This window comes from Desmodus rotundus, chromosome 13, assembly GCF_022682495.2.
Source record: "Desmodus rotundus isolate HL8 chromosome 13, HLdesRot8A.1, whole genome shotgun sequence".
NCBI classification, from domain to species: domain Eukaryota; kingdom Metazoa; phylum Chordata; class Mammalia; order Chiroptera; family Phyllostomidae; genus Desmodus; species Desmodus rotundus.
Window position 1 is genome coordinate 21871580 of NC_071399.1, and position 18935 is coordinate 21890514.

At 47.2% G+C, this 18935-nt stretch overlaps 1 protein-coding gene across 1 annotated transcript; it reads left to right on the forward strand.

The window, feature by feature from the left end:
* The first annotated feature begins 2209 nt into the window (after positions 1 to 2209).
* PLPBP (pyridoxal phosphate binding protein) lies at positions 2210 to 14064 on the forward strand. The gene is made up of 8 exons (XM_024562803.3): positions 2210 to 2376; positions 4797 to 4904; positions 4984 to 5019; positions 5765 to 5840; positions 9375 to 9509; positions 11031 to 11173; positions 11629 to 11727; positions 12741 to 14064. Exons 1-8 carry the CDS (start codon positions 2278 to 2280, stop codon positions 12870 to 12872), a joined length of 828 nt encoding a protein of 275 aa, XP_024418571.2. The 5' UTR covers positions 2210 to 2277; the 3' UTR covers positions 12873 to 14064.
* The last annotated feature ends 4871 nt before the right edge of the window (positions 14065 to 18935 follow it).

Genomic DNA, 18935 nt, shown 5'->3' on the forward strand with positions numbered 1-18935 from the left:
AAATAAGATGGTTGACATCCCAGGAAGAAGAAGAGAAAAAAGTCTAAATGGAGAAAATGGTGGAATAAAGGTGATTGAAAAACACAGCTAAGAAGTAAAGAAATTGGAAAATGTGAAATGATAATGGAACTGGGGTCACCGTGGTCTTTTTGTCCTTCCATCGTCATGAGGTCGCAGAATGTTGGAGACAAAAAGTATCTTAGAAAGGAATCCACAGTAAAGCCTGCCTTCCTCATCTTGGTCTCCCCCAGGGCACCTTTACTGAGACAAACCTCGATAAATGTGCACTAAATGGATAAGCCGAGGGTGGGGGATTCACATTCATTGAACACTTGCACCTGTTTGGGGGAGCAGTCTTCTAAGTATATTACGTTATCTTGACGGCCCCTTAGTGCAGCTCTGAAGGAGATGTTGACTCTTTTATGAATGAAAAACTGAGAAATTCAGTAACTTATCCAAGATCACAGTTTAGTGGTGAAACCAAGATTCAACTTGTGTCACTCCTATGCCACTGCCCCCCAGTCTTACCACCACTATTACTGGCTTGAAAGTTTAAATCACTCTTGTGATGCCTTTTCGGGAGCTACACACATGGATGCCACGATGGTGGGATCGGGGACGTTGACCTTATGACTCAAAGAAGAGACCTGACCTGGCCTGTGTTTTTTCCAATGCTTTCCAAATAACATAACACTTTTAAGTGTTTCGTGCTCACCTGATTCTTGCCCCATACGTCCCTTCCCCATGACCTCATCACTGTAATCCCCTTGTTCCTCCCACCACCAACTGCTGGCTAGCACCTTCCAGCTCTGCATAGTAAACATTCATTATATTCACACCGTGAAGGGCTCTTCTAGCCATTTTTTAATTATCACTTGGCAGGAGTAGAGATTAAGTCCAGAGATATTTGGATACACTTACTCCTAATGTCTTTGACAGCCCTAGTTCTGTGTACCCGGTAAACGGGGACTTCCCAAAAAGAAGTCCTCGGAGGCAAGGACCCTAGGTGATTTTCCCAGACAGATCATGTGAAAGTTCATCTCAGTCCCTGCGGGCTGGGAAAATGATGAGAGAAGAAAGTAAGAATATTGATTGCCCTTGCTTTCCAGTCACCTGAACACAACCTGGAGAACAAACCTGAACCCTTTCTCCAACATATCATTTCACTTCATTAAATCGAATTAATGTTTTGAGAATCAACAGTACAGCCAAAAAGTGCTTTCCTTAACAAAACAGATCTCTTTCTACTTACCCACAGCACCTACTATTTCACCTGACAAATTTAGAATTTTGCCTTTTAGTCTCTGTACTGTCTGGCTCCTCACCCCGTTTGTGACTCTCGTATTGCCCAGAGCGGGACACAGAGGAGACTCAAGAACGAGGCTGAACGTGTGCTGAGCTCACGCGAGTCCGCCTGTGCGCTCCGACGGTGGCACTGGCCTCGGGTGGCTCCTGACCACTGGAAATATGGAGAGCCCCAACTGAGGCAGCTACAGGTCAAAACTGCACCCGATTCTGGAAACTGAGTACGATAAAGAGAAATTAAAGTACCTTGTTTGAAGTTTTTCTACTGGTTGACCTGCTGAAAGCCTATTCTGGATATATTGGGTTAAATAAAATGTATCATTACGTTTTTACTCTCTACGTGCCTATTCGAGATTGCTTAATTACATATGTGAATCACCTATTTCTGTTGGACAGCACTGGTGTAAAGGATGACAAGATGAAACTATACATTGAGTCATGTCTTTTATATCTTAGCGGTTCCTCACAAGACTATCTGAGATACTAAAAGGGATGTCCTCCGCTCTTGCAGCTTTTAATCCTGGTCCCTGCGCACAGAAATCTTGGTTCACAGCTCTTTGAACGCCAGGGACTGGAAAATTTGGGAGGCATTTTGAAAGGAAATAGGACAGCAGGAGCAAGCCGCGTTTTTGCTTCAGGAAGGTCCCGCTGGGGCGGGGCCAGCAGCGCATCCTGCGACAAGTCCCTGAAGGCTCTCCGGAGGCACAGGAAGGCCCTCCCACCTCGCCTCCGCGTCCTGGACCTGGTGCCCGGCAGCCTGTCCACGTAGACCTCCCAAAGATGGCCGTCAAGGGGCGGGGCCTCCACTACAACGCCCCCGCCCCGCCCCCTCACTGCCCGGTGTCGATTGGGTGAGACGATTCGGTGCTGAGCGCTGATTGGAGTCATACAAAGACGTAAGTTGGGCGGGACCGGAAGGTGGCCTCAGCCCTGGGGTAGCCGGGTCTGGGTATTGACCGTGATCCCTGGGGGATGTGGAGAGCTGGCGGCATGTCGGCGGAGCTGGGAGTCGCGTTTGCTCTGCGGGCAGTGAACGAGCGCATGCAGCAGGCGGTGGCGCGGCGGCCGCGGGTGAGGAGGGGGACCGCGTGGGGACAGTTGGCGGCCGCTGTGAGGAGGGGGACACCTGCGTGAGAATGGGTCGTCACGGTGACGCAGAGGGCTCTCCCGGAGGGGCGGGACCTGTCCGCCTCCTCTGCGTTGGCACGGCTCGCAGAGCCCCAAAAAGCTAGCGAAGGGCTTCCTCAGTGACCTCGACATGAGTCTCAGGTTTCCCGGAGGTTGGCTTAGCTGGAACAGAAGGCATCCGCTACTCCGGGAAAATGACCAATCTCCAGGCATAAATCGCAGCCTTTACTCATCCCACTTCTTGTAGGAGTCCACAGCCTTAGCGGACGGGAGAAGGGCCAGGCGTGTGCCCAGCAGCAGCAAGAGGAGATGTCTCTTGCAAAGGAAGCCAGATCCGCCTGATATCACGTGTGTGGCAGCGTCTGACACCTAGTAGATGCTCAGTAAATGTCAGTTCCACGTTTGGCAGATAGTATTGATCGGAGGGACCGAACTGTACTTGCGCGTTTACGGCAGGTGGGAGCTGACATGTAATCCCCTTACGGGGAGACTCCCCACCCCCTTATATATATGTTGTCTCCTCCTGGAATTTCATTAGACCAAAGGTCGGTCAATATCTGCTTCCCTCGGTGCAAGTTTAAGCTGGATGGTGTGGAGTTGGACAAACATCAACAGAGAGGTCAAAGGTTTCTCATCTGTACTTACGTTGTCAGACTCAGAATGCTGGCCTGGAACTCAGACACAGAGTCAGAGGGCAGCGCAGTTGGGGGAATGGGTGAAAGGTGAAGGGATTAAGAAGTACAAATCGGTCATTACAAAATAGTCACAGGGATGTAAAGTACAGCGTAGGGAACATAGTCAATCTAGTCCACTAACTGTAAGGTGCCAGGTAGCACTGGAAGTGTCAAGGGAACACATTTAAAGCATATGATTGTCTAATCACTGTGTTGTACACTTTAAGCCAGTACAAAATAATACTGAAAGTAAACCATAATTGAAAAATAAAAATAAAACACACACATAAAGACTGTTAGCCTGCAGGCAGAAACCTGTACTAATGTAGCCTTTCCTTGGCTACTAGTTAGATATTACCTTGAACAGGTCACTTAACAACTTTGGCCCCGAGTTTCCTTGCCTGCATAGGAAAGGGAATGAACTCTGATTGCTCTAGGCTCACTCCTGGAGTCAGTGATCTGTGATTCTCAGTGATTCTCCAAGATAAACTGGGGATTTCCCTAATAAACATCATGCTTGGAGATTGCCCCAGCAGATCTGCCTGTTCCACATTTCTGTCTGGAAACCATCAATTCATCAACATAACCCCAGGAGTTACGACATGATGCTATAAAAGGTTGTTAATACAGCCCTCAGAAAGACGAGGAAATTCATTGTAATTCACCTGGCTCCTCAGGCCCTTTGAGGATACTATGACTGTAAAAATTGCAAAAAGGTGATGGCGTACATGAAAACTGAACTATGTATGGAGAGGTGAGTCTCTTCCCTTACTGCCTCGGGTGGATTTTGTTGCAGTGGAATATGGGGAAGCCTTGCTCTTCATGTAATGGCCTTGAGAGGGGGGTCGGATAGATCTAATCCTGAGTCCAGAGGGTTTTGTGTGTCCCTCCCTGAGGTCTGCCACTGGTTCTTCATTAGATTGAACAATAGATTATATAATTAAACAGGCTGCTTTTGAAAGTAAACGGGGTCAACACTAATAATTACACCAGGACCAGAATGAGCTTTCAAAACGGTTAACCTGGGGGTTTCAGGAACCAGGACTGGCCTTCTGTCTAGTCAGAGAGTGGTGCCTTCTCATGCTGAAGCGATTCTTAAACCTCCAACGCTGGTGTGCAAGAGAATCTGGAGAGCTGTTTTGTTTAAAAGGAGATTCTCAGAGTCCAGCCCCAGAGATTCAGATTAGTAGTGAGTGAGACCCGGTGATGCTGACACAGTCACAGTTGGTCAAAGAGTACGACTGCCCAGCTCTCTTGCTAGATATTAAAGTAGCTAACATATTAGATTTATATGCAGTGCATTAGGTTTTTTAAGATTTTATTTATTTACTTTTAGAGAAAGGGGAAGGGAGGGAGAGAAACATCAATATGTGGTTGCCTCTTACTCCCCCTACTGGGCCTCAACCCAGGCATGCGCCCTGACTGGGAATCAAACCAGCAACCCTTTGGTTTGCAGGCCGGCGCTTAATCCGCTGAGCCACACCAGCCAGGGCTAAATGCAGTACCTTTGAAAGACATAGTTCTCAACATTATTTGGCACTGACCTTCCTGCAGTATTGGAAAAATGGAGCTTACCAAGATCTTAACCCAGTTAAGATCTATGCTGATCTTTTGTACAGGATCCATCTTACAGGATTTATCGGGATAATATTCCCAAACACTCACTCATCTGGCTCTCTCTCTTGGCAGGATCTCCCAGACATCCAGCCCCGGCTAGTAGCAGTCAGCAAAACCAAACCTGCAGACATGGTGATTGAGGCCTACAGTCACGGCCAGCGCACTTTCGGAGAGAACTATGTAAGAGCCCTTTTCCAAATCTCCTTTAGAAGAGTTACGTTTGCCAAACTTCTGACTTGTCTTCCTTTTCACTCTGTAGGTTCAAGAACTGCTAGAAAAAGCATCAAATCCTAAAGTAAGTAGATATCTGAATTCTTGAGTTTGTATCTAAATCTCAACATTTCATTTGAAAATTAGACCCATGTTGGTGGTTGAATTTTAAACCAGGAGGTTTGGTTGGCGGTAGAAATGTCTACATTTTCCTTGAGCCCCCAATATTTCTCAGGTTTTCTTTCTTTATTAAGATTATAGTTTTCTCCTTTGCAGTTTTTTTGAAAATGGTGATTTTTAGGAGCTTGCTGTAATCTTGGGTCGTTCTGAGATTTGAAAGCTCCCATCAGTTCATTCTTAATGGGTGATATCTGAAAGATGGAGGGAGTTGATGGGAACAAAGAAGAGAAACAGAACAGAAGCCTTAGATGTTTTCCTAAGTATCCTTAGGAGCCTGGCTAAAGATGGTGGTAGTGCTTTATTGTATAGACAGGAAAGGTCAGAAGAGAGAGTATGCCAAGTATTTGAGCCAGCCAGACCTCCATAAAAATCTAAACCAAGCCCTGGCTGGTATGGCTCAGTTGGCTGAGTGTCGTCCCATAGACCAAAAGGTCATGGGTGCAATTCCCGCAATTCCCGCTCAGGGCACATACCCAGGTTGTAGGTTCCATCCCCCCTTGAGGTACATGTGAGAAGGCAACCGGTTGATATTTCTCTCTCTGTCTCACTCTCTCCCATCGCCTTCCTCTCTAGAAGCAATGATAAAGTGTCCTTGGGTGAGAATAAAAGAAAAAAATCTAAGTCAAGCATAGTTACCTTTTTCTTTTCAGGTGCAGTCTTCATGTCCTGAGATTAAATGGCACTTCATTGGCCACTTACAGAAACAAAATGTCAGCAAATTGATGGGTAAGATAAAACTCTAAATGTGATTATGTGATTTTTCTTTTTTAGTGTGTTAACATGTTGAGTTACACTTACTGATTTTCAAGTGTTAAATCAACTGTGCATTCCTGGGGATAAACTTCACTTGGTCATAAAGTATTATCGTTTAATATAATATTTCATTTGATTTGTTAGGTAGTGCTTGGAATTTTCGCACCTATATTCACAAGGGACATTGGTCTCTGGTTTCCTTTTCTTGAAATATCTTTATTTGGGTTTTATATCAGGGTAATGCTGACCTCATAGAATGAATTAGGAAGTATTCCCTCCTCAAGTCTTCTGGAAGAGTTTGTGTGTGGAATTACTATTATCTTTTCCTTAACCATTTGGTAGAATTTACCAGTGAAGACTGGAGATTACTTTATGGGAAGGTTTTTAACTATAGTTTCAATTTCACTAATAGACACATAGGGCTATTCACATAGTCTGTTTCCTCTTGGAAGAGCTTTGGTACTATGTGTCTTTCAAGGAATCTGCCCATTTCATCTAAATTAATGAACTTAGGGGCATAAGGTTGTTTGTAATTCCCTTTAGTATCTTTTTTTTTTTTTTTTTTTTTTTTAAATTTTGTGACAGGTTTTTTTTTTTTTTTTAATATATTTATTGATTATGCTATTACAGTTGTCCCATTTCCCCCCCCACTCCACTCCATCCTGCCCACCCCCCTCCCTCCCACATTCCCCCCCCATAGTTCATGTCCATGGGTCATACTTGTAAGTTCTTTGGCTTCTACATTTCCTACACTATTTTTACCCTCCCCCTGTCTATTTTCCACCTATCATCTATGCTACTTATTCTCTGTACCTTTACCCCCCTCTCCCCCTCCCACTCCCTTATTGACAACCCTCATGTTCTAGTTGTTTGCCTAGTTTGCTCTCGTTTTTGTTTTATGTGTGGTCGTTAATAACTGTGAGTTTGGTGTCATTTTTACTGTTCCTATTTTTGATCTTTTTCTTAGGTAACTCCCTTTAACATTTCATATAATAAGGGCTTGGTGATGATGAGCCTTTTCAACTTGACCTTATCTGAGAAGCACTTTATCCTCCCTTCCATTCTAAATGATAGCTTTGCTGGATATAGTAATCTTGGACGTAGGTCCTTGCGTTTAATCTTGGGTAATGTAATTATGATGTGTCTTGTTGTGTTCCTCCTTGGGTCCAGCTTCTTTGGGACTCTCTGAGCTTCCTGGACTTCCCGGAAGTCTATTTCCTTTGCCAGATTGGGGAAGTTCTCCATTATTTGTTCAAATAAGTTTTCAATTTTTTGTTCTTCCTCTTCTCCTTCTGGCACCCCTATAATTCGGATGTTGGAACGTTTCAAGGTGTCCTGGAGGTTCCTAAGCCTCTCCTCATTTTTCCAAGTTCTTGTTTCTTCATTCTTTTCTGGTTGAATGTTTGTTTCTTCCTTCTGGTCCATACCATTGATTTGAGTCCCAGTTTCCTTCTCATCACTATTGGTTCCCTGTACATTTTCCTTTGTTTCTGTTAGCATAGGCTTCATTTTTTCATCTGTTTTTCGAATAGATTCAACCAAGTCTGTGAGCATATTGATAACCAGTGCTTTGAACTGTGCATCCGATAGGTTGGCTATCCCTTCGTCGCTTAGTTGTATTTTTTCTGGAGCTTTGAAGTGTTCTGTCATTTGGGCCATTTTTTTTGTTTGTTTGTCTTGGCGCATCTGTTACTTTAAGGGGCGGAGCCTTAGGTGTTCACGGGGCGGGGTAATGCTGGTCGCTGCGCTGTGATGCTGTACGTGGGGGCGGGGCCGAGAGGGAGCAATGGCGCCCGCTTCACTCTCCTCCGGATTTCAGTCTTTCACTCCGCTACCCACAATCAAACTGGGCCCCTCTGGTGCTGGTTCCCGAGTAAGTGGGCCTGTGCACACTCTAGGCCCCTGTGGGTCTCTCCAACGACCTCTCCTGTGAGGCTGGGAGTCTCTCCTGCCGCCCCAACCCCCAGGGGCGCTTTCAATCAGAGGTTTGAGGCTTTATTTCCCTGAGCTGGAGCCCTGGGTTGCGCAGCGGTCTGCTTCTCTGCCCGCCGTTCGTCCGGTTTATCTGTGGGCGAATGTGGTGCCGCAGGGTGCTACCCGCTGCTCTGCCTGCCCCACTCTCCGCCACTCTGAGTCCGGCCCTCTGGGTTTATCTGTGCCAATGTGGGACCGCAGGGCCTGCTAGTGCTCGGACTGCCTGCGCCATTTGTCCCACACTCCGCCAGTCTCAGTCCCGCCACAGCCACGCGAGTCCTCTCCACCCCAGTGCCGTCTCCGCCCCTCCTACCAGTCTGGATGAATGATTATTTTCTGTTTCCTTGGTGTTGGTCCCCCTTGCTGTTCGATTCTCTGTCAGTTCTGGTTGTGCGAGGAGGCGCAGTGTGTCTACCTACGCCGCCATCTTGGTTCTCTCTCCCTTTAGTATCTTTTTTAATATCTGAAGAGTCCGTAGTAATGTCAACTCTCTCATTCCTGATATTAGTAATTTCTGTCTTCTCTTTTTTTCTAGTCTCTCTGGCTAGAGATTTATCAATCTTCTCAAAGATTGATGTTATTTTTCTCTATTGTTTTATTATAATATGTTATATAAGCAAAAATAATGTATTGTGGGGTTTATAACATGCAAAAGCAACACACATTACAACAGTAGCATGAAGAATGGAAAGGAAGAAACAGAAGTGCACTATGATAAGGTTCTTAGACTTTCTGTGAAGTGCTGTAACACCAGTAAAGGTGGACTGTGATAAGCTTAACACTAAGGCAACCAATAAAATGACACCATAAAGAGTTAGAGTAATAAGTCAGCAAAGGAGATAAATGGAGTTATAAAAACTATGTCAAATGGTATCTCATGGTGGTTTTTACTTGCATTCCCTAGTGATTAATGAAGCGAAGCACCTTTTCATGTGCTCATTGACCGTTTATATATCTTCTTTGGAGAACAGTCTACTCAGATCCTTTGCTTGTTTTTTAACTGGGTTATTTATCTTTTTATTGAGTAATAGAAGTTCCTTATATAGTCTGGATACCAGACCTATCAGCTAAATGATTAGCAAATATTTTGTCCCACTCCATGGGTTGTCTTTTCACTGTCTCGATGGCATCGTCTCTAGTGCTCCCATCCCAGAAAGTTCAAGAACATGGTGATACTGTGCCAGAGAAGCTCTTCAGCTTCCACTGGTTTTTCTTTCTGTATTGTCCTCTTGCTCTGTTTCTCTCAGTGTGAGGGGAGGTTGAGCTCTACGACTGCCAGCCCCTTGGGGTGTAGGATACGAATGCTGCATGACTGTGGTGTCAGCGTTTTCCTCTCCTTACGCGTTTTTGCTGAGAGACAGTGATGGTCTAACATTTGCACTTATACCCAGTAAAACTTTCACGTAAGTCTTCTTAGCAGAACTGAGACTTTACTGTCTGTCTTTTCTGGGAATTTATTTTCCCATCCACCAAAAGCTGTTGCTTGCTGCAGTAAGATACGTGAAGAATTACCTTGCTTCCTTCTCATTTCAGCTGTCCCCAATCTCTTCATGCTGGAAACACTGGATTCTGTGAAGCTGGCAGACAAAGTGAACAGTTCGTGGCAGAAAAAAGGTTCTCCTGAAAGGTTAAAGGTTATGGTCCAGATTAACACCAGTGGAGAAGAGAGTAAGTGACCAGAACTGTATTGCAGATTTTTCCTCCCCCTGGGATGCTGGAAGCCCAGGAAGAATGGCTGGCCTAATTTACCTGACAGCTAAGGTTACAGAAGGAAATCACAGACCGTTAAGTAAGCTGTATTGTGTAGGATCTAGGTGGCACAACAACACCCACACCAGCCCACATCGCATTCTTTAATGCATCATGATCTGTTGTTAGTTTTTGAGGAGGCAGACGGAGAAGCAAGAAAGGGATTATGATTTTGATCTCCTGAAAATTCACAGAAGTCACCATCACTCCTGAAAGAAGTTGCAAAATTACATGAGAAGTTACTCTTTTTGGGCCCTAAGAAATAAATTACTTAGTGTTACATTGGGAGCAACTAGAAGGAAAAGCTGTGTGCGCATCAGGCAGTGAAAACCAGTACAGGGCTAACAGTGTCACGCAGTGAACAGAGCACGGGCTTTGCAGCCCGGCACACCTCGGGTGTGAGCTCCACCACTTCCCAGCGTTGAGATCTCACATAAATTACCTCCTCCCCGTACCTCAGTCCCCCTGCCACGCAGTGATAATACGATGTCGCTGTTGTGAGGACTGGATGTGCTCCCGCAGGTGAAGCCGCTGCCACAGAGCCTTGCGCGTCACTTGTTAGCAATTTGTTTGCAGATCAGTCACTTGCCTCCAGCCATCAGAGCACCGGTATTCACCAAATCTCAGCATGAAGGGGTTCAGTATAGGCATCTGTTTTCCAAATAGGCACTGGCCTCAGGCTACCTGGGTTCAAATCTAGTTCCACAAATCTATTTGTGTGACCTTGGCAATGGTACTGAACTTCCCAGTGTTTCATGTTTAGAATAGAGATAGTAAGAATACTCACTATATAGAGTTATTGTATTACAAGAAAAACACTTAGAATTTGCCACATATGCCTGGCACATAAGTAAGTGTTCAGTAAATTTTAACAATTATTGTAAATCTGAAATGGACTCCAGATCAAGTCTATTACATCACTTCTTGAAAATTAGCTATAATCTTCCCTAATTAAATATTGAAGTAAGAGTTCTCAGCGTCTACATTTGATAAAGGAGGGAAAGACAGTATCAGTAACCCTCATAACTGCGTAACAATAACCAGTTGCTGCAGATTCCTCCTCTGGTGGTTAATTAGCAAGTTCAGTTAGATTTATCAAATATACAGTCAGAGCTGTGTCATATATGCTTTATTTTGCATTTTTACAATTTTACTAATAAATTATCAAAACTGTAGAAATACCGTTGGGGGCGGGGGCGGGGGGAGCTCGGAGGTCGATGTGGCAGTTTGGCGCTCTTCTCTTGAGAAATTCGGAACCCGGGCAGAAGGGGAACTGCGTGCAGACCCCAAACATAAAGTTACTCCTTTGGACTCAAGAAAGAGGCCCTCTTGTCTGAGGGTCACCTCCTCTGCTACAAAGGACCCTATCCCTGGCTACTTAAAACAGCTTGGTATAAGGGGCCTCGATTTTTTTTTAATTTTTATTTTGTGTGTGTAAAGGTAAACACGGCGTTCTACCGTCAGAGACCGTAGCCATGGTGGAACACATAAATGCCAAGTGCCCCAGCCTGGAATTCGTGGGGCTGATGACCATAGGAAGCTTTGGGCATGATCTTAGTCAAGGACCAAATCCGGACTTCCAGGTACTGGGGGCCAGGGATGGGGGATTGCTCACGTGCTAAAGGAACCTCTTAGCACAATGCTGTCGCAGGGCCGGCTATTAGCCTAAACTTCAAAGACTTCCAGATGCTGTCTGCCAGGGGCTCTAGCCCTCTTCTGAACTCTTTCCGTTAGGAAAAGAGGACAGGTTCCCAAAACCCTACAGACCTTTCTCAGCTCAGTTTGCACCTGGCTAAAACACGGTCTTTAGAGAAAACGAGCCTTCTTCTTTTCCAGGGACTGAGAGTTTTCTTTCTGAAAGTAGGAGAATTTGTGTGTGTGGGCGGGAGGGGACCTTTCAATAACTACTGGCAATTTTGACAGGCCTTGAAACTGTGAGAAATAAATAATCTTTGTCAGAGATGTTCAGATTCAGCCACTTCCAGGCATCTGTAGAGAGGCAGGAATGAAATAGGTGTCACACTTGTCTTTCTGTCAGATGTTATCGTCCCTCCGGGAAGAGCTGTGCAAAAAGCTGAACATTCCTACTGACCAGGTGGAGCTGAGCATGGGCATGTCCATGGACTTCCAACACGCAGTAAGTGTCCTCCTGGGTACCGTGTGATGGCAGGGTCCCAAAGGCCACAGCAAGAACCAGTTTTTACTGGAGGAACCTTTGAAATGCCTCATTGTAGCAATAGGGCGTCCAATAGCAGTGGTTCTCAACTATTCTAATATTCCCCACCCCCTTCTTTATTTATTTATATGTGTGTGTGTGTGTGTATTTTGAATATATGTTATCATCCCCTTCATTTTGAAATGAAATGTATAGAACTTATAGCCTAAAACATAATTTAATTTTTTAACATAATTCCCTAAGTGGAATCTAAAGGAAAATAAGAAGAAATTAAACTATAATTTTTTAAAGGCATTTTGCTATGTAAACGCTTGGACATAGATACATGACAGTAAGTCGTGATGGAGTCTGAGGCTTAACCTTCTGTGTAGACCCACTGTGAATGCAGCAGCTATAAAAACATACTTGGTACAGATGTGCTGTACTGTCAACTCACATACACGATTTTCAGGAACAGGAAATAACAAAGTTGCAGAAATCAAAGAATAAACTTCCCCCTGTGTAGACAGTAGTTGCATTGCTGGAAAATCGTATAGATTAAAACACTGCAAAAATACTTTGTGTTTCTAAGTAAAATGGAATTAGAGCCTGTGCAGAGACAACGATAAGGCTTTTTCATCTACCTGACCAGGGAACATGAGAGAGCGTGTGTGCTGCTGTCTGTCTGTCTGTCTGTCTGTCTCTCTCTCTCACTCACACACACACACACACACACACACACACACACACACACACACACACACGACATCTGGTATACCTGTGAAAGCCAAAGAAATCCTCACTTATTTCTAAAACACCCCTCCGAGGTCATATTGCCCACAAGGAGAACCACTGCCCCGCCGTCCTCCTCAGCTGCATCATCATCCATCTCTTTAGAGGCCCCTCGAGAGCCAGAATGAGAGGCATAGCTTCAGCACCGGCTGCCATTCATTAGTTCACACTCAGCCCTCAATACTTGCTCTTCTTTCCCACAGATCGAAGTGGGATCTACGAATGTTCGCATAGGAAGCACCATATTTGGAGAGCGAGATTACTCAAAGAAACCTACCCCGGACAAGTCCGCAGCAGATCTGAAAGCCCCCGTGGAGGCGACACAGGCACACTGAACCGAGGAACAGCCAGCAGTGGCTGCCCGCCCATGGGCCCTGCCCAGGAAGACTGACTGCGCACTCAGCTGGGTTTTCATTTTGACGTTCCCCAGGTTATAGCACGACCGTGCTCTCCGTGTGACCTGGCGAGAGTGTGCAGAGGATCACGTGTATTGATGGAAACCATCTGTATTCAGTGTCTGACAAAGAGGCTCGCTTTAAGTTGTGGCTTTGTATTGGATCTGAGAAATCCCAGCATTTCTGCAGAACAAATACCAAATCAATAGTCAGGAATTGAGTTCAGTATTGAATCCTGTCCAGGAGCACCAACCAACCCATGAATGCCTTTCCCAGGTTAAAATTAGGTCCCAGATGCCTATAATCACCAAAGTCAGAGGAACTCCCATTTGTCATTCACTGTAACGGGAAATTCCATGTGATTGCCTCCTTCATGCAAAGCCCTGCTGAGTAATCAATCATCTTTGCTGCTCTGGAAGAGGGTGGTTTTGCTGCCCCCCACTCGGTAAATACTTCTCCCTACTCTGGAATAGAACTACAGGTAACTTCAGGAAATGGTTCCAGTTAGTGCCCCAAACCCAAATGATTGTTGATGAGAATTTGTGTCATTGACTACCCTGTGTTGTTGACCCTGAAGATTGTAGGGGTCGCATGAATGGGACTTGGGCCTTTCTGGCATCCTCCTGAAGAGACGGGGCTTTGAGCTTCTTCCCCTGGGCCCTACAGTGATGAGGAGTTAATGATACGATTCTCTTATGGCGATTTCTTATCGAAGACCAGTGAATCTCATAGCTCCCCAGACACGAAAGGTTCCTTCAAAGCCGGTTCACCCTCACAGTTTCATCTAGGCCTGACTTTGAGGTTCCTGGTCCTGAGGAGCACTTTCCAGACGGTTTACAGGCCTCCCTCCCCCCCCCACGCCCCCAGAGTAGCAGGATGCTTTGGGCTGGGTTGTTTATTACCTAGGTGGCTTTTTCTTATTCACTCAAGCCCCACTCTGTAATTTCATGAAATAACTTTCAGAATAGGATGCTGCCGCTGAATGTAATTTTGCAAAACTTTAACCGTATGATCCCTGTACTGTTTCAGTCAGAGCTAGAGTGTGATATTTCAGAGTCTATTAAATAAAAATGTGAATTTGAATTATGCCATCTGTGCCAATTACAAAGCAATTAAAAGATTTATTTTTTAAGATCTGGTGTAGTGAGTGAGTGTAACAGGAGAGGGCCTTGGAACTGACAGGATGCAGCTGTGCCCGTGGCTGGCCTCGCACCAGCCGGCTCTGGAGAAGGGCTTTCCTTGGGTCACAGATGCCGCCAAAGCCACACCTTGGATGAAAGAGGGATTTTGAACTTGCAAGGGCAAGAAAATGAAATGTTGGCATTTTAGGAATTAACAAAAATAGAAGTTGCTTACCTCTTGCTGCAAGAAACTTTTAAATTGCCTCTAGATGGCGACATTGGCTAGCCTGCGGGGCAAGCACTGGGGTTCCACCGCCAGCAAATTACCTTGCAAGGCACTCACCCTTCCTCTCACACCCTCTTTACCGGCCAGACAGGGAGGTCAGAGAGGACAGGATTTTCCCAAGTGATAGGCGGACTCCTGCAGAGCCACTAGGTTCCTTCAATTCAGATAAGCTCCTTTGCTGACTCAGCTTCGGGAAAGGTGAAATGGTCTGAGCAATAACGGGCTCTGGCTTGTGCCCAGACATGGAGAACAACAACAGAGGTCAGCCACGGGAGGCTGAATCGAACCCCGGTAAGGAAAAGTAAACCACAGCACATCTCTCCAGTGTCCCCACTGCAGGCCAGGGCTTTGGCCAGGAGAAAATTGAGCAAAGTTGTAACTGTCTTTTGTTATTCTACATGATGAGCAGCAGGTCTGAAAACTTCAGCCGTTCTATCAAAGCAGGGACGGCATCCTCAGCAGTTCCCCGAGCGAAGACAGCATGCTGCCCTGGGCCAGACCCACCCAGACAGCCCAGCAGCCTCTCAGTTGGGAGAGCTGTCGGCGGCCTGGGCCCTGGTCTGCCTGGTGCCGGCCTCAGGTTTGCACGCCCCAAGGCTCCCAATAATCCATCAAGGCTTTGTCCTCAGGAAATACGTCATGGATTCTGACTGCTGCATCTCTTAACAAAGCAACCTCTCAGTACTCAATGTGTGCTCCCTGCTTCATAAAACATTCATGGCACATAAAGCACTATCCCGCATATTCGCTCATTTTTCCCCACAGCGTTTGGTAGGGGGATTAGGCTATTTGCCAGTACCCCTTTGTGGATTGGGCACTTGTCTGAGGTCAGAGCTGGTTGGGGACAGGGCAAGAAATACACTCAAGACTCTTAATTCCTGGTCCAGAGCTCGGCCACTACACCACACTGGCCTCTTCCATTGTCTCCAGCTTTAACAGTCAGTTAGTGGCATATTCTTATATTTACAGGCTTAATTTATGAGAAACTTATTAACATAAGAGAAATGTATGTTTTCAGTCTATTGTAATGGTTGAGAACTGACACATCCCAATGTGGAACGAACTCCAAAACTTACAAGCAGTGGACACGAGAAAGGAGGAGAGAATCGAACCCGGCCTGGGTAGAGTCAGCCTTCCCCTTCTGTCACCCATGTTCCCTAACACCCACCTCCCTCCCCCACATTCAAACTGCCCCACAGGCTGCAAGGCTCCGAGTGCACAGGGCGGTGCCCTTCATCCCCTAGAGCTAGGCTGGCAGTGAGCTCTGTCCCCCAAGGCTAGACAAGGAGGAAAGACGTCCAATGGGACATTCTTTTTTTTAAGAGAGGGAGAGAAACATCAACATGTGGTTGCCTCTCGCACGCCCCTTACTGGGGACCTGGCCTGCAACCCAGGCACATGCCCTAGACTGGCAATCGAACCAGTGTCCCTTTGGTTTGCAGGCTGGCACTCGATCACTGAGCCACTCAATCAGCCAGGGCCAATGGGACATTTTTAAAATCCAAGACATCTTTGCCCTTCCAGAAAAAAAAAAGAAATGTGGCCCCATGCTTCCTAGCTTCCTACCAAGGCTCCGAAGGAGGAAGGACTCGCCCACCAGTTCCTGAAGGGCTGCGATAAGGGTGGATGTCGTTATGGTGCAATTGGAAATGATTTGCTCTGGGAACTGTGGCTGTCTTTAGCATGAAATCAGTTGCCTACTATTACATCAGCCTCATACTAAAGGCAAAAGAATCCAAACCATCCACCAAGATGTTTTACTAATCTGCCCTCTCCCCTCAGGAAGCACATAGGTAAAGAAAAGAGCTTTCTTGCCCGTCCAGTTTGCATGGGCGGCTACGTGTGGCTGAGTAGCTATTTACAAGGTAGAGAGAGGCCCTTAACCTTAAGTTCCTCTCCCATAAGCACTTCAAGGTCCCAAGGGACCTCAGAACTAACACTTTTTTCCTATAAAGTCCATCACAGATGAGCTGAAGTGGCCTGATGTGGGGACTGAGAGCACACTTGGGGCACCCTTCTTATATTGAAAATAAATTTTACAAACACACGCTCTTGAGCTTTGAGATCAGTAAGGAGTGGAAACCACCCTTGGGGAGCCGGAGTGCCTTCTACACACGCACCCCGCCCACTGGCTACGCTCCCCCCACAGCATGTGCTCCAGTGGAGGGAGCGAGCTGTGCTGCTCTCCAGCCTCCGAGCTAAGCTTGACCCAGCTGCCAATCTCCAAAATAAAATCAATGTGTGACCTTATTCACCAGCTGTACCGAAGAAACTAGCACAAACTAGGGCCAACTTTGAAGCCAAAAAGGGAAGATGAGATGTTGGGAGAGAGAAAGGGAGGGGGGGAATCTTGGCTGGACATGAAAGGTGTCTTGTCTGTCTGTTCCCCATTAGGCGCAATTCTCTTGCAATCTGCAGCCTCAATATAATTCTCTTGACCAGAAACTCTCCAGAGAGATAGTGTCAGAAGGAAAAACAAAGAGAATAGCATCTCTGACAGCAAAGTCACTTAAAAGCCTATTTGGGAGGGAGGGATTGCATGGGGACAGGACAGCACGCAGGGGAGGGCACCCCTCCGCATGTGGAGATACATTTACCCTGGGAAGGGACAAGGACAGGCTGGGGAGGGGAGCCCCGGAGAGGGCTGTGTGCAAGGCAAGGCCAGCCCCAGGAAGCACAGCTCCTAGTCCTCTGCCCTCCCGGCCCCTCGGATGCCTCGAGATCCACCTTGTGTGGCTTTCTCAACTGGGCGCTCAACACGTAAACCTGTGGCACTGGTCTTCTTATGGCCCCGTGGTGCGTCGAGGGCATCCAGAAGACCAGTTAAAAAGTGGTCCCAATTTGCCCTAACTTCACTTTCCCATTTCTGACCACCACAGCAGCCATAGAACCCAGTTATCCCTGGCAGCTGGCAGCTGGCCCCCCAGGCAGTGAAGGCCATTCTCCCCAAGCGCCTTTGACCTGCCTCTGAGCTAAGCCGGCTAGTGTTAAGGAAGCCAGGCCCCACCCTCTCCTGCGGGCGCCCGGGGATGAGGACTCTGGAGGGGGGGTGCAGGGAAGGAGAGAGTGCAGTGCTGTGCTTAAGTTTCTGGGGCAGGCATCCTGTTTTAAGAGAGAACTTTTTAAAAAAGAATAAAAACTAATCAGAAGAAAGAAGCAAGAGCTTTACCCTGCCTTTCAGACTTGTTTATTGCTAGGATATCTGATTTCAGCAGAGGAAGCCGGCACTGAAGCAAGGTTTTTATTGGCCGTGAGCAAGAGGAATTCAGGCTTTGCCTTTGATTTGGCTTCCCCAGAACATGAGGCATGGAAGAGCGCTTGCTGCTTTGATGGAGCAGCTTGGGACTTGGGGGCCCCCAGAATTCCCTGCTTTCTGCAGCACCGACTAAAATTCCCTTTGGGGTATGAGGGTGGAGCTGGGGTCCCAGAGTGGAAGGTGGCCTCATAAACTTTTCAGAGCGGAGAGCAAAATAGGGCACAAAGGTACAAAGTTCTGAAGCTGGCTCCCGGGGAGCAGAAGTGAGGCCATGCTGGCTGCCCCCCTTCCCTCGAGGGGGGACCTGGAGGAGGGAAGGCCTGGTTTGGATGAAAGCACAGTGTCTCCAGCAGACAGAGCTGGGCAGGCTGCAGTCAGGACCGACCTGATGGTTTCAATGTGTGAGGAAGATAAAGCCAAAGATGTACAGAGGCAGCCTCTGCCAACAGCCCTCCTCGGCTGGGGCCAGGCTGGCCCCTGTGGAGGGCGGATTACCAGCTGGGCCCCAGGCTTTCAGAGCTGCTGCTGATCCCCAGAGCTCCCCACAGACGCCTCCACACACACGCAGCCGCTGTTTGGGGTCTGGCGCCCCAGCCAGCCTCATCTGCCTCCTGCTGGCTTCCAAAGGCAGTATCTACGCCACTGGAGAAAGAGCACATCCCTCCATTTCAGGCTTCTGGGTGAGCCCAGCCATCTCCTTTTATCCTTTTTGCCCCCCGGAGCTGGGTTCTCTAAGTATCCCATGCTTTGCCTAGTATCAGACAGTGAGGGAGGGAGTCAGCCGCTATGGGTGCTGGGACTCAGGGACCCGCACTGACTATAGAGGGCAGCCCCTCTGTCGGAAGGTGGCTCTGCCTGGGTATGGCTGTCTCCCTTTTCCAGGTTTGTGACCAGAGACTTAGGTCTAGGTGGAAGTCACCTTCTCCCTCTCTGCAGGTATGGACCTTCACAGGCATTTCTGTGTGTGCCTCTGCGACTGGTCACGGGCCTTTCTCCCCAACAGAGCACGAGCCTTGGCTGTGGGGCTGGCTGTCCCTAGCGTGGCCCTGCTCACCTGGGAGGCCTAGGCCCAATTTGGCAGCCACGGTGCTGCTTGGCGCTCTGAGCTGAGGCCCAGAGCCTGGGGCATGGGGTGGGGAATGGGGAACAGGGCTCTCACTGTGTCCACTTCAAGGAATCCAGGCATCAGAAGAACTGCATGCAGTAAGTTTGGAAACATACAGGGAGAAGAACATACAGGAGTAAAAGCAGATCCCCACTGGGGGAGGGAAGCACACCCCACCACGATGCTTGCTCCAAGACTCTGACACCAGTCTGTCTGGGTTTGAATTCCAAATTTG